At 36.1% G+C, this 15,270-nt stretch overlaps 1 protein-coding gene across 1 annotated transcript; it reads right to left on the reverse strand.

Annotated features, from left to right (window-relative positions):
• Positions 1-6,146: 6,146 nt before the first annotated feature.
• Positions 6,147-11,002, reverse strand: LOC143544887 (putative pentatricopeptide repeat-containing protein At3g13770, mitochondrial). Its single transcript, XM_077036874.1, has 4 exons — positions 10,757-11,002; positions 10,487-10,695; positions 7,840-8,255; positions 6,147-7,759 (listed from the first exon to the last, which is right to left on the reverse strand). Exons 1-4 carry the CDS (start codon positions 11,000-11,002, stop codon positions 6,315-6,317), a joined length of 2,316 nt encoding a protein of 771 aa, XP_076892989.1. The 3' UTR covers positions 6,147-6,314.
• Between the last annotated feature and the right edge of the window lie 4,268 nt (positions 11,003-15,270).

Raw genomic sequence — 15,270 nt, forward strand, 5'->3', positions numbered from 1 at the left:
AGCGATTTTTCAGTTCGTTTTAGCATCAAATAGCTCGTTTAAGCGATTTTTCAGGTCGTTTCAGCACTTAACAGCTTGCTTTAGCGATTTTTCAGTTCCTTTCATCACATAACAGCTTGTTTCAGCATGTTTTTGTTTCGTTGTTGTCGATATTTCAGTTTCGGTTAATTTGTCGATTTTTTTTTGAACGAGGACAACGGACGAAACGTTTTAGTTTTTTTACATTTTTTGTTTTTGTTTTATTTTTTGAGTTATGATTTTTTTATTAATTTTTTTGAATATTTTTTGATGATTTCTATTAAGATCAAAATCCCTCAAAAAAAATTCAAAAAAAACAAATAAAAAATCATAACTTAAAATATAAACAAATAACGAAAAAAGTAAAAAAACCAAAATATTTTCACCGTTAACCTCGTTCATCAAAAAAAAAAAAAAAAACCCGACAAATTAACCGAAACCGAAATGTCGACGAAAACGAATCAAAAACCTTAATCGACCCGTCTAGTGCGAAAACTCGAAAGAAACCGAAACCCAACCCGTCCAGTGCTAAAACTCGTGTCGGCACGAAAGCTGATCCGAGCCGAAACCTAAACCGATATCGTTCCAATCTAAAACCCATTTCAACCCAAACATGTCACTTTTCCTTAATACACTAACCCACATCGACCCATGTAGTTAAATTTGTCAACCCATTTTGACCCAAAAATAAGAATGTGGAATTTCAAGTGACCCATTTTGACCCATTTAATTAAAACCTATGACCCAATTCAACCCATTTGAATTTTAAAACAACCCAAATTTACCCATTTGGAATGGTTTGGGTCAAGGTTGCCACCCCTAGCTAACACCAACCAAAAGGTTGATTTTGCTTGCGTAAGATATTATTATATTATGATACGAGCATAGAGTTATTATTATACTGCTCAATTGGCTCATATTCATTTGAAATGGGTGTATTTATTTTATTGGTGGAGATGAGTTTGGTCCATCCCCTTTGCAAATATAATATGGGTTTCCAAACAAGTGATTAAAGGTTCCCACTCTGTAAGATCTTTTACATTTAAATGTGTGATGGTAGATGGGGATTGTAGCCGGAGAAGTGGAGGAGGCGATTGCGTTGTCTGGTTGTGGTTGAGGTAGGTGGTGGGCTGGTCAGGGCCGGGCCAATAGTGTTAACGGGCCAAGCTAGGGCTTGAGACTAGAGGTGTACAAAACCGGTTTTAAACCCAAACCGAACCGGTTTGGTCAACGGTTGGTCAAAACCGGTTTGACTCAAACCGGTTTAGAAGCAAGATAGGTCGGTTCAGTTTATAAACCGGTTTAACCGATTTTTCTCAAACCGGTTCGGTTTTAAAACCGGTTTGACAGATCTTAAGAGGAACCGGTCCTGAAACCGACGATTTGGGTCGGTTTGGAAACCGGTTTAGGTGAAACCGGTTCGGTTCAGTTTGCCTAAAACCGGTCCCAAACCGGTTTTTTTGTACACCTCTACTTAAGGCCTCTCAAAATAAAATAAAAGGCCTCCATTTTTTAAATAAACTTCATATATATTTGGGCTTATCATGCTAATATTTGGTTTTGGGCCTGCAGTCAAACGTTATACGCACCAAGAAGTCAAAAACTCAATATAGAATCTGGAATTACGTAGCGGGAAACGGGAATTACGGCGAAGACAGAGAATGGAAGATCAATCAACGCTTTTTAGTTGAGAGAGCATTCAACATTTCACAATCGTTTGGCCTTTTTCATTCTTTAATCGATTTAATCAGGTGTTGGGTTTTAATCGGTTTTGAGTTTTAAACGGGAGTTGGGTCTCAATTAATTTAAAGTTTCAATCGGCGTTGCTTGCAACTTGAGGACTTGTGGGTCAGTTGAACTGGGTTGTTTGTGGTTCAAATGGAAGAACAGATGTCAATATGCAAATTTGCAAATGTGTTGGCTTGAACAAGGTAATAAACTTTTTATTTATAAACCTAGTCTTTTTTTTTTGCAATTTGCTATTTTGCTCAGTTATTCATTTAGATTTAAGTTTTCAAAAACTTTGATTTAATTTGATTCCGTGATATAGTGATTTCGATATAACAGTGAATTTGTATAAGCCTTTTAGTTTATAATTATCGGTCTCAGGTATAGATAATAGAGAAGGGTTTATAACATGAATTTTGGAAAAAAGGCCCCGAACTTTTAGTTCGTTTGAGGCCACCAAATACGTTGGGCCGCCACCAGGGCTGGTGGCAATATTAGACCACATATTGTGGAAAACTCTCAACGCATGTAGTGGAAAACTCTTCATCAAGTATTGTGTGCAAATTGTTGGGTGAATTTTTGAATGCCAAAACGTCCCGGGATTATGGTGTGTGGGTGGGGGGGGGGAGGTGGGCTGAGTGTGGAAAACAGTCACATGGTCTTAAGACAGGGGCATTAGTATTATTAGGAGGTGGTTTATGTATGAAAACGTTTGATTTAATGATCGATTCACATTAGAAAAATACAGACTGCATGTGTTCACTATGAAAAAAGGCGATCACAAATGCTCAAGCTGCAAATGAATGTTGACTACAAGGGTGCATTTCGCATTTAAGTAAAAAAGAAAAGACAGTTTACAACCTGCCGATTAGGTTTTAACACATGTCAAATTGGTTTGGATAAGGTTGGGCTGGCTTCTCCAAAACCGTGTTCTAATCTATCGCTCATTGGTCCCAAGCTTGTTTTATTCAACATCTACCAAACCCAATCTGAGTTCAATCTATTTGCACGTCTAGGGTCAAGGGTGAGCCGGCCAAAATTTCAAATACCAAGTGTTCGGTGGAATCGTGCTAAATGAGCCCATCACTATATTATCCCTTGAGTATTGATCTACCTATGTCATCAACTAGTATAATCAAATCAAATAAATAGCCCTTTGTATGCATCTCTAAAACCCCATAACAAAATATTCAAGTTTTTAACTAAAAACAAAAACGAACAAAATAGCGGCAAGTGATTACAAATCAAACAAAAGTGATTATAACTCAATCAAAATAATGACACTAGCGACAAAAAGGGAAAACATTAGCCTGGCAACTTGGACACCTTATTGCCTTCTTCTCCTTGCGCAACCATTTCTTTATGCATTCCTCATGAAAACTATGTTTGCATGGTAGATCTCCGATCATATGGTCCGCTTGGTACTCCTCTTGACAAAGTATGCATATTTCTTGATCTTCTTCTAGTTTCCTTTTAACTGATTTCCTTACCTTCACAGCATCTTCAATAGCTTTTGGCACGTCATCATGAATACGCTCAAAAAACAATACAAGTTTTGCAAACCATTTAGAATATTTACATTCCTCTCTCCATAACGTAATCCACCACTTCAACACAAGGGGAATAAGCCAAGTATCTAGAAGAAGTGACTCGGGATCCCTTGTTATTCGACGTGTACATCAGCAGAAAAACTTTGTAAGGGGAGTCACCATCACACAAAACGGAATTAATGCCTTCATAGTAATTTGTGGTTTTCATTGAGTATAATTCCAGGTTTTCACCCTGCATCTGCGTCATGTCAATTATTCTATCCACGCGATCACCAAACCCAGCATTTACCATTGCAATTCTCATAAGTTGGATAACATAAATCATCATCATGTCAAAGTAAACAAAAGCAAAACCTAAATTTCAAAGCAATTCATGTTTCAGCTAAAATCATATCTTAACTGTCTCAAAAATTCACTTTTAGCGACCCAACTGGAGTCAGCTTCACCATCATCAAATAACACGTCCACCACCCACCACCGCCTCCATCCAAACCAAACTGCAGTTTACTTTCTATAAAATCTGTGAGTTTTCAACTGACGGTTGTTTCCGATAAAATGGCTAAACGAAACCTGCATTTGTTTTTTAAACTTCCCTGTTTAGATTTCCAATTTTTGTTTAACTGGAAAGATGCAATTGTTTACCTTTAATCACATTAACTAGAGATACAAATGTAACTTTCACTTCCAAACGTCCAATTGTTTTGTAATTTTTATTAGGCCGTTGCCACTTCAGGTGCTTTTGTTTTCGAAAAAAAAAAACCCGATTATTTCAAGATATCCAATATTCCTTCCTTCAGTAATACAACCACCATGAAGCCAGCCGCCTTTACTGTCGTCTCCTCCCTCTCGATTACCACCAATTGCCACCGTCTCTTCCGCCAACACCATTGCGACACCACCATCGCCGGCGCCACCCTGACCCCTCGTCATACTAACCACAGTGAAAAGTTAATCAGATGGACTCAATTTAGCTTTACCAAATCCTATTGAGTCATATACCCATATATTATTATTAGACTTAACTACATAATGGGTGCCTAACGTTTCATGAAAGTAACAACATTGGGTATTAACATTTAAAAGTCACTTGTTTAGGTATCTAACTTTCAATTTTGTAACAAAGTTGGGTACTAAGTCTAACATCCGTTAAAAACTTAACAGAATGGGAGTTATGTGAAAAAAAAAAACTAAGGGAAATCTTGTCATTACACTTTAATCCATACTAACGTATCAATTGCTTATTCACTCCATGTTTGTAATACAGAGAAGACACAAAGTCACGATTAGGGCAAACTAAGAACAATGGGCGCGTGGGCAATCAGGACAGGGTTTCAAAACTTTGAATTTGACATGGCTTACGGTACATGACTTTGGTAATGATATGCTATTTAGACCCTTTGTTCTTGATAATGAGATGAAATTGAAAACCGTATTTTTTTTTTGTTTTTTGGTTCAGGCCCTCATTCAGCCCTCATTCAGAGCTTTTTTCTATCAAAATTAACCATGGTAGAGAATTTTCCATCACCAACTACCACAAAGTTTATGAAAGGAGCAAGGTCAATTATGTGGATTTGTTGGATATAGAAAGGTTTTGTATTTTTTACTACAATGACATAATAAAAAAGTTTGGTGATCTAAGGAAAAGAATCATGAATGTAACGAAAGTCATTGGTAAGTGTCATGGTATGCTAACTTTTTTAATATGCCATTGATGTAAAAAATATAAAGAACATTTCTACATCCAACAAATCCACGTAACTGACCTTGCCCCTTTCATAAACTTTGTAATGCTCATAGAAAATTCTCTACCATGGTGAATTTTGATAGAAAAAAGCTCTAGATGAAGGCTTGAACCACCAAATGAAAAAAAAAATATGGTTTTCAATTTCATCTCATTATCGAGAACAAAGGGCCTAAAGTGCATATCATTACCAAATTACGTACCGTAAGCCGTGTCGAATTTAAAGTTTTGAAACTCTGTCCTGATTGCCCACACTCCCATTGCTCTTCGTTTGCCCTAATCGTGTCTATGTGTCTTCTCTGTATTACAAACATGAAGTGAAGAAGAAGCAATGATACGTTAGTATGGGTTAAAGGTGTAATGACTAGATTACCCTTAGTTTTTTTTCATATGACTCCCATTCTGTTAAGTTTTTAACGAATATTAGACTTAGTACCTAACTTTGTTACAAAATTGAAAGTTGAATACCTAAACAAGTGACTTTTAAATGTTAATACCCAATGTTGTTACTTTCATGAAACGTTAGGCACCAATTGTGTAGTTAAGTCTTATTATTATTTTAATATTAATGCTCTTATAGTAAAAAATGTATACTTCCATTATGTGCCACCTTAAAAATAAATCACATTTCAGACTTTAGAATCTGTGATCATAACTATTTATTATTTATATTCATGGTCATTTATTCGTCTGTATATATATGAATTTGGAGGGAAAATGTTAAACTACTAGAACATATCTGCAAGGCTCGAACCATATATAAGCTAGTAGGATGACATCATAATCTCCTTAATACTTCATTATTATATAATAATGCATATGAATATACGACACTCTTAATCCTTAAATACTTTTATTTTATGTATTGATATATCTTTTTACTTGTTTATATAATTTGATAAATTTATATGGTGCACGGATCCCTACGGGACATTTTGATTCTGTATTATATACTTCAAAATGAATTTGTAATAATTACTTATATCTATTAACATGTAGAGGCATTTAGATTTAACAGAGAGAACACTGAAAGTCAAACGTTTGGAGATACTAAAACACTTGTTATCTTGAATAAAGAATAATATAGCGCATCATTAAATAACAAAAATATAGAAAATTTACCAGATTACATGCTAACCTGGTTTGTTATATTAAGGAAGCTGCAGCAAAGTGTGTTGTGGGATTGGGTTTCCATAGTTTTTCTTGAAATGCAGTCCTTTGGATCTGACATAATAGCCATGAAGACAAGTTGGTGATCTACACCGTTTGAATTTGCATCACCAGTAATCTCCACATGAGCAAACACCATTAACAATATGATGGAACCGATTTTTATCTCTCATAAATACTTCTCTTTCACATACTTGAGACACAACCTTAGCAAAACTATGACAATCAACACACACTCGAAGGTTTTTCATTATCCTAATAGCTTTTCCTTCACGACTATAAATCAACCCAAAACACAATGCCAACTTTTCACTGTGACCTAACAAAATCTTCTCTTTTTGCTCATCATCCACATCATACAAAACACCACTCAAATTTGGACAATATCCAAATTCCTTAACTTTCACTAAAAGCTCATTCATTTTATCATAAACCTCATCAATCTTAGGATGTAGCCGATCACCCGCATGAAAAGTGTGAAGAGTTTGATCAATTTCAATCCAACTTTTTCCTGGATCCTTTGCAACCGCTTTTTCTTCCATCAAACTTCTTATACTTCTAACATCATCCCATCTTCCTTTAGAAGCAAACAAATTAGAAAGAATCACATAATTCCCTGGGTTTTCTGGTTCAATCTGTAAAAGCCTATTACCCACAATTTCCCCAATTTCAACATTTGAGTGCACCGAACAAGCACCTAATAAAGAACCCAAAGTAGCGGCATTTGGCTCAAGAGGCATATTTTTTATAAACTCAAATGCTTTTTCAACTTGACCCGCACGACCTAACAAGTCAACAACGCATCCATAATGTTCAATGTCGGGTACCACGCCGTCTTTTCCACTTACCATCTCATCAAAAACTTCTAACCCTAAATTTCCCATCTCTCCATGACTGCAGCCTGATAGTATAGCCAAGAAAGTTACTTTATCAGGTTTGACTCGGTTTTCTTCTCTCATTAGTTCAAAAAGGTCAGCCATCTCTCTACCCAGCCCGTGTTTACTGTATCCCACAAGCATTGCGTTCCATGAAATAACGGTTCTCTCAGGCATTTTATCAAACACCCTTCGCGCATAGGTTAATTGGCCACATTTTGTGTACATATCAATAAGAGAATTCTGAAAAACCACAAAAAATGGAAGACCAGACCGAAGCGTGTGGCTGTGAATTTGCTTTCCCATTTCATATGCTGCAAGTCCCGATATAGCAATCAAAACACTAGCAAAGGTAACATAATTAGAAGCAACTCCTTCCTTCAATAACCTACGGAACAACTCCAACGCTTCTTCATCAAGACCCAACTGGGCATAGCCCGAGATAATGGCGGTCCAAGAAACAGTATCGCGTTCCGGAAGGTTTTCAAACACAAAACGGGCTTCATGGATTCCACCAGCTTTAGCATACATGTCAAGGAGAGAGCACCCGACGTATAAATGTGACTCGAAATTGTTTTTGATTATATGATTGTGGATTTGTCTCCCATGGTAAAGCCCACAATTTCCAATGCAAGATGTGAGTGCAGTTGCAAATGTGTACTCATTTGGCTCGGTACCTGAAGAACCATGCATACGGTTTAGTAAAAACGCTATAACCTAACGACGCAGGTTCATTAATAAATAATAATATTACTACCTGATCTTAGCATCTTTACAAGAAGATCCAAGGCTTCAGAAGCATACCCTCTTTTAGAATAAGCAGACATCAAAGCAGTCCAAGAAACCACATTTCTGTGAGGCATTTCATCGAACACCTGGTGGGCATCCGATAAACAATCACATCTGTCATACAGAAGAAGCAACCGTGTTACAAGATACACGGGGGGTTTATACTGAGTTTTGATCATGTGCGCGTGAACCCTCTGACCTGCTCTCAGGGATTTGTGTTGAAGACAATGGTTTAACAGAGTGTCGTAGGCTTTGAAGTTAATTAAAAGACCTGATAATTTGGTCATATTCATATAGTTGAGGTGACCGTTGGAGCACAAAGTTTGTAAATTTGTTGGTGTTGAACAACAAGAAGTAAATTGACGTGAATAAAACTGATGTGTGCTAACACCAACCAAAAGGTTGATTTTGCTTGCGTAAGATATTATTATATTATGATACGAGCATAGAGTTATTATTATACTGCTCAATTGGCTCATATTCATTTGAAATGGGTGTATTTATTTTATTGGTGGAGATGAGTTTGGTCCATCCCCTTTGCAAATATAATATGGGTTTCCAAACAAGTGATTAAAGGTTCCCACTCTGTAAGATCTTTTACATTTAAATGTGTGATGGTAGATGGGGATTGTAGCCGGAGAAGTGGAGGAGGCGATTGCGTTGTCTGGTTGTGGTTGAGGTAGGTGGTGGGCTGGTCAGGGCCGGGCCAATAGTGTTAACGGGCCAAGCTAGGGCTTGAGACTAGAGGTGTACAAAACCGGTTTTAAACCCAAACCGAACCGGTTTGGTCAACGGTTGGTCAAAACCGGTTTGACTCAAACCGGTTTAGAAGCAAGATAGGTCGGTTCAGTTTATAAACCGGTTTAACCGATTTTTCTCAAACCGGTTCGGTTTTAAAACCGGTTTGACAGATCTTAAGAGGAACCGGTCCTGAAACCGACGATTTGGGTCGGTTTGGAAACCGGTTTAGGTGAAACCGGTTCGGTTCAGTTTGCCTAAAACCGGTCCCAAACCGGTTTTTTTGTACACCTCTACTTAAGGCCTCTCAAAATAAAATAAAAGGCCTCCATTTTTTAAATAAACTTCATATATATTTGGGCTTATCATGCTAATATTTGGTTTTGGGCCTGCAGTCAAACGTTATACGCACCAAGAAGTCAAAAACTCAATATAGAATCTGGAATTACGTAGCGGGAAACGGGAATTACGGCGAAGACAGAGAATGGAAGATCAATCAACGCTTTTTAGTTGAGAGAGCATTCAACATTTCACAATCGTTTGGCCTTTTTCATTCTTTAATCGATTTAATCAGGTGTTGGGTTTTAATCGGTTTTGAGTTTTAAACGGGAGTTGGGTCTCAATTAATTTAAAGTTTCAATCGGCGTTGCTTGCAACTTGAGGACTTGTGGGTCAGTTGAACTGGGTTGTTTGTGGTTCAAATGGAAGAACAGATGTCAATATGCAAATTTGCAAATGTGTTGGCTTGAACAAGGTAATAAACTTTTTATTTATAAACCTAGTCTTTTTTTTTTGCAATTTGCTATTTTGCTCAGTTATTCATTTAGATTTAAGTTTTCAAAAACTTTGATTTAATTTGATTCCGTGATATAGTGATTTCGATATAACAGTGAATTTGTATAAGCCTTTTAGTTTATAATTATCGGTCTCAGGTATAGATAATAGAGAAGGGTTTATAACATGAATTTTGGAAAAAAGGCCCCGAACTTTTAGTTCGTTTGAGGCCACCAAATACGTTGGGCCGCCACCAGGGCTGGTGGCAATATTAGACCACATATTGTGGAAAACTCTCAACGCATGTAGTGGAAAACTCTTCATCAAGTATTGTGTGCAAATTGTTGGGTGAATTTTTGAATGCCAAAACGTCCCGGGATTATGGTGTGTGGGTGGGGGGGGGGAGGTGGGCTGAGTGTGGAAAACAGTCACATGGTCTTAAGACAGGGGCATTAGTATTATTAGGAGGTGGTTTATGTATGAAAACGTTTGATTTAATGATCGATTCACATTAGAAAAATACAGACTGCATGTGTTCACTATGAAAAAAGGCGATCACAAATGCTCAAGCTGCAAATGAATGTTGACTACAAGGGTGCATTTCGCATTTAAGTAAAAAAGAAAAGACAGTTTACAACCTGCCGATTAGGTTTTAACACATGTCAAATTGGTTTGGATAAGGTTGGGCTGGCTTCTCCAAAACCGTGTTCTAATCTATCGCTCATTGGTCCCAAGCTTGTTTTATTCAACATCTACCAAACCCAATCTGAGTTCAATCTATTTGCACGTCTAGGGTCAAGGGTGAGCCGGCCAAAATTTCAAATACCAAGTGTTCGGTGGAATCGTGCTAAATGAGCCCATCACTATATTATCCCTTGAGTATTGATCTACCTATGTCATCAACTAGTATAATCAAATCAAATAAATAGCCCTTTGTATGCATCTCTAAAACCCCATAACAAAATATTCAAGTTTTTAACTAAAAACAAAAACGAACAAAATAGCGGCAAGTGATTACAAATCAAACAAAAGTGATTATAACTCAATCAAAATAATGACACTAGCGACAAAAAGGGAAAACATTAGCCTGGCAACTTGGACACCTTATTGCCTTCTTCTCCTTGCGCAACCATTTCTTTATGCATTCCTCATGAAAACTATGTTTGCATGGTAGATCTCCGATCATATGGTCCGCTTGGTACTCCTCTTGACAAAGTATGCATATTTCTTGATCTTCTTCTAGTTTCCTTTTAACTGATTTCCTTACCTTCACAGCATCTTCAATAGCTTTTGGCACGTCATCATGAATACGCTCAAAAAACAATACAAGTTTTGCAAACCATTTAGAATATTTACATTCCTCTCTCCATAACGTAATCCACCACTTCAACACAAGGGGAATAAGCCAAGTATCTAGAAGAAGTGACTCGGGATCCCTTGTTATTCGACGTGTACATCAGCAGAAAAACTTTGTAAGGGGAGTCACCATCACACAAAACGGAATTAATGCCTTCATAGTAATTTGTGGTTTTCATTGAGTATAATTCCAGGTTTTCACCCTGCATCTGCGTCATGTCAATTATTCTATCCACGCGATCACCAAACCCAGCATTTACCATTACGAAAGTTCTTGATTTTCGGTGTACAAAACCGTATGAAGAAGACATGCCCCACAGGAAGAATATAGCACAGAGGATGATCGAAAGAAGTATGACACAGAGGTTGATCGATAAATTGAAAAGGATGTGATAGTGGACGGCTGAAAATAATGAGAATATATATATAACGTTTCAAAGTGTTTAACTTCATACTTAAGTCATTAATATTAGAAGATAAATATAGAATAATATATTCTTATTTAAATTGTTTATTGATGTATATCTTTTTGGTGTTTTAGATTGATTTGGTTTCCTTTTGATTGCACCTGTGTAACATTATAAATACTCTTTTGGCTAATGAGAATTGATGATCCAGTCATTCACATTTACATGGTATTAGAGCTTAGTTTTTTTCTCTAATTTCTTCAGCCGGCCCTACCTTCTTGGTTTCGACCACAACTATTATTTTTTTCTCTTTTCTTTTTCTGATTACTCCACCCTTTGCGGCAAACTTTGTTCACTACCATGGGTGATAACCCGACAAATAATAAACCAGCCGCCCTTCATTCGGTGTATATGGTTACGAACATTCAGAATAAGGTTCGTCTTCTTGATGGCAAAACCGTCACTTACTCTTCATGGGTAAAGTTGTTCAAACTAAACGCGAAGGGTTACAAGGTCATGTCTCACATTGATGTCCTTCAATGGATTTATGGCACTTTGTCTATCGACATTCTGGACCACGCTCTTGAAACCGAATAGACTGCACAGGAGGCAAGGAAGCGACTTGAAGTGATTTTTTCGAACAAGGCCTCTCGGGCTGTGGCTCTCGAGCATGAGTTCACGAACTTAACTCTCAAAGCCATGCCTTCATTTGAGGCCTATTGCCAACGCCTTACGGAACTCACCAATCAACTTGCCGACGTCGATCAACCGGTTACCCAGAAACGCCTACTTCTACAATTGGTTCGCGGGTTACCTGCTGAATTCGATGTTACAAGTTCCATAATCAATTCCTCCCCATCTTGGGAAGAAGCCCGAAACATGCTTGAACAAGAACAACAGAGACATGTGGCTCGAGACACGATGACTGCTCCACCACCAGCCCCTGCTTTAGCCGCTACAGCCACATCCGAGTCACCACGTCTACGTCATGACAACACTAATATACAAATTATACTCTTTTAACTTCTTTTTTTTTGAACGACCAACAAAGAAATTATATTAAAGCCAGCAAGACGCTAGAATTACCCTTACACCAAACACCAACACAAACAAGACCTCAACTTCCCGATCAATTAAACAAAAATAAAATCAAACAATTACACATTAAAGCGACACCAATTTATTTTATAGCAAATTATACTCTTTTATCTCCGGATATTTAGCTAATTTGACTTCAAATCTTTAATAAACTAAGAAAATTATATATATCACCATCTGATAAGCAAAGTAAGATTTAATTTCAGCAGAAGATTACCTTCCACATTCTCAATCGATTAAACCTTAGGATCAGTTAGTTGTATCACAGAGCAGTTGCCGTCAATCTCTCCCCACTTCCTGTCAGTCTCTCTTCAAATGTTTCAATTAATTGTCCTGAAGTTCTGATGTAGGTGCGCTTCCTGACCAACGGAGCATCGGTTTGATTCAATTGCTACCGTCACCTCTCTGTGGAACTAGAACGATGTTTCCATTTGACTTCCCGCGACTATGTGTTGTTCGTCCACAGATTGGTGCCATCATCACCTACCATCACCGGGGAATTCGGAACCCTTGGTGTCGGTGGTAATAAACAGATATAGGACCAGATGGGGATTAGTGTGCGCCGGCATTGTTTGATTTGAGCGGCGGCGGATCTTTTAACTTTGTGGCTTGCAATTGCTCTTAATTGTTGGTTCTTTATGTGGATCTTCAGGTGCATCCAGTCTCTTTCTCAGAATTATTTGGTCTGTGAATTTGTAATGGGCAATTTTGGTCATTAATTTTGTCTATGCATTTGAAAGGGTCAATTTGGTAACCATTATGATCATTTATTGAAGGATGATTATCTTTGTTAAGGTATCCATTTGTTAACTATGCTTTATTATTATTACTAGCTTATATGTATCCGTTTACTACACGGGTTGAACAATTTTAATTCTAAAAGTGAAAAGAATTCAAAAATTGTAATAACCAATAATAATAATAAAGATAGTTTACATCAAAATACGAACAAACAACCATCCACAAGTGCAACATTATCATTCTATGATTGTAGCAAACATTCAACAATAATATTATATCTTTCGAAAAATAACTCTATCGAGAAACATTCAACATTTGGAAGTGGGTTACCATTTTTGTCTATGTGCTCCAAACGGGTTCAAGTGCCCAAAGAGCATATTTACCAAAACATATATGAATCAAATAACCGAAATTGTGTGCTGTTTAGTTATACAATACTCAAGGAAAACTAAAAAAATTACATATATCAGGAAAAAAAAGTGCCCGGTTGGAATCCATCTTTGTCGGTTTTGTCACCTCCCTACAAATAATCACAACTACTTAAACTTCCAAAGACAATGCTGGCGTTTAGATGCTATATTATATAAACCACTTTATAAGGAAAATAAAACTCAAACATGAACTTCAGTAACCAAGTGATACAAAAGGAAAGTTTTGATTTTGGATCAAAATTTGGTAATAGTAAGTTTTTTTTTTTTGAACAACAAATGTTTCACTTCTATTTTACACAAATAATATTAAATTATGCGTATACGTTTTTGTCTAGGTTTGAACCTGCGACCTCCTATTTAAGAGATGATCGTAAGCTTTTAATTGTTAGAATCTGCAGAATCGGAAAAAAAAGATATAATATTATTTATATTAATGCCAACCGTTAATTTTTTTTAGCATTTGCTTATCGTTTCTAACAATCAAAGGTCCAAGTCAAGTTGGATACCCAAAAGCCATGACAAAAATAAATATACGAGTCTCCATATTATCTCATTTCTATATAAAAGATTGAAAATGTACCTTGTAAAAGGACATAACAACAAAATCAACATTATATGTTGATAAATTTCGAGGACCTGTACAACATCCTTTTGTAAAACCATCCAATTTCCCCAGCTTGTAGAGAGCCTTCCCATAATTCTCAGAATCTTCCTTAATTTTATTTATTAAATCATAACTAAACATCACTCTGAAGAAAAGCATATCAATTGTATATTTCACTTGAATACACAAACAATTAAGCTAGTAAGTTGTTGAATTTTAACTAAACAAAAGTTATAAAAATTAATATAAAAATCAAATTTCAAAATCAATAACATTCAAGTCAAACAAAAGCAAAAACGTACCTAAAATCAATGAAAGCCCTGGTATTGACAGCCATTAGCAATTTCCAGATATCAACTATTATGTAAGTGTAAAACAATTTAAAAATAATGTTTCTAGCTTTTTAGTGATAGTTACAAATAAAACCAATTTAAACATACCGAGATTGATCTGTATTAGATTGTATATTTAAAAATAATTACCAAACAACCTTACAATCTGGACTTGTTTAAGAAACATGCTACCTTTTTTTTTAATCCAAATTGATCTATTAGTAAAATTCAAGCATTTAATATTAATAGTAGTTTTAACTTCTTTTTTTTTATCTATTTCAATATACTTTTAAACTCCTTAAATTAAGACCATAATAACACAAATTGTCCCTTTTATCGTAATGACAAAAAACTCCTTTAAACATTGCTTGACCAAATTTCTCCTTTAATAGATTTAATGATCCAATACCATTAACAATAAAATCAAGTAATATGCAGTAGATAATCCATATTCCATAATGTATATTTATATAAGCTTTCTTGACGCCTTATCAACTTGACTTGTTTATTTCCAACCAGTTTACAACACAACTTTTGCTGATTACACACAAACTTGATCTCCTCATAAATTTGAAGCTTTAATATAAACTTAGAGATGCAACAATAATGTATATGCTCCATGAACAATGTAAAAAGGGTTAATCTACACCACAAGTATGAAGTTCATAAAAGTACCATACGTATTGTTCCACACAAAAACATAAGAGTAAGGGGGAGTTTGGGATTCCTTATTTTACCTCCTTATAACTTTTCAAAAAGTTAAGTTACAAAAGTGTAACTTATTAACTCTTCCCTCTCACATCAACAATCCCAAACACCTTATTGTTTTTCAAAAAGTTAATAAGTTAGTGAAAATAAGCAATCCCTAAGTAGTTGAAGTAAACCTCCAAGAACAGCTATAGGATAATAAGACCCACA

This window comes from Bidens hawaiensis, unplaced genomic scaffold, assembly GCF_021521415.1.
Source record: "Bidens hawaiensis isolate Kalapana, Puna unplaced genomic scaffold, B.hawaiensis_p1.1 tig00013778_1, whole genome shotgun sequence".
Classification (NCBI taxonomy): Eukaryota; Viridiplantae; Streptophyta; class Magnoliopsida; order Asterales; family Asteraceae; genus Bidens; species Bidens hawaiensis.

What these genes read in the sequence shown, in the direction of transcription:
- LOC143544887 (XM_077036874.1), bottom strand. Translation starts at nt 11,002, where the DNA reads ATGGTAAATGCTGGGTTTGGTGATCGCGTGGATAGAATAATTGACATG. An exon ending in GTGTTGAAGTGGTGGATTAC is followed by an intron (nt 10,696 to 10,756) that starts GTTATGGAGAGA and finishes TTGTTTTTTGAG; the next exon opens with CGTATTCATGATGACGTGCC. An exon ending in AAGGAGAAGAAGGCAATAAG is followed by an intron (nt 8,256 to 10,486) that starts GTGTCCAAGTTG and finishes GGTTGGTGTTAG; the next exon opens with CACACATCAGTTTTATTCAC.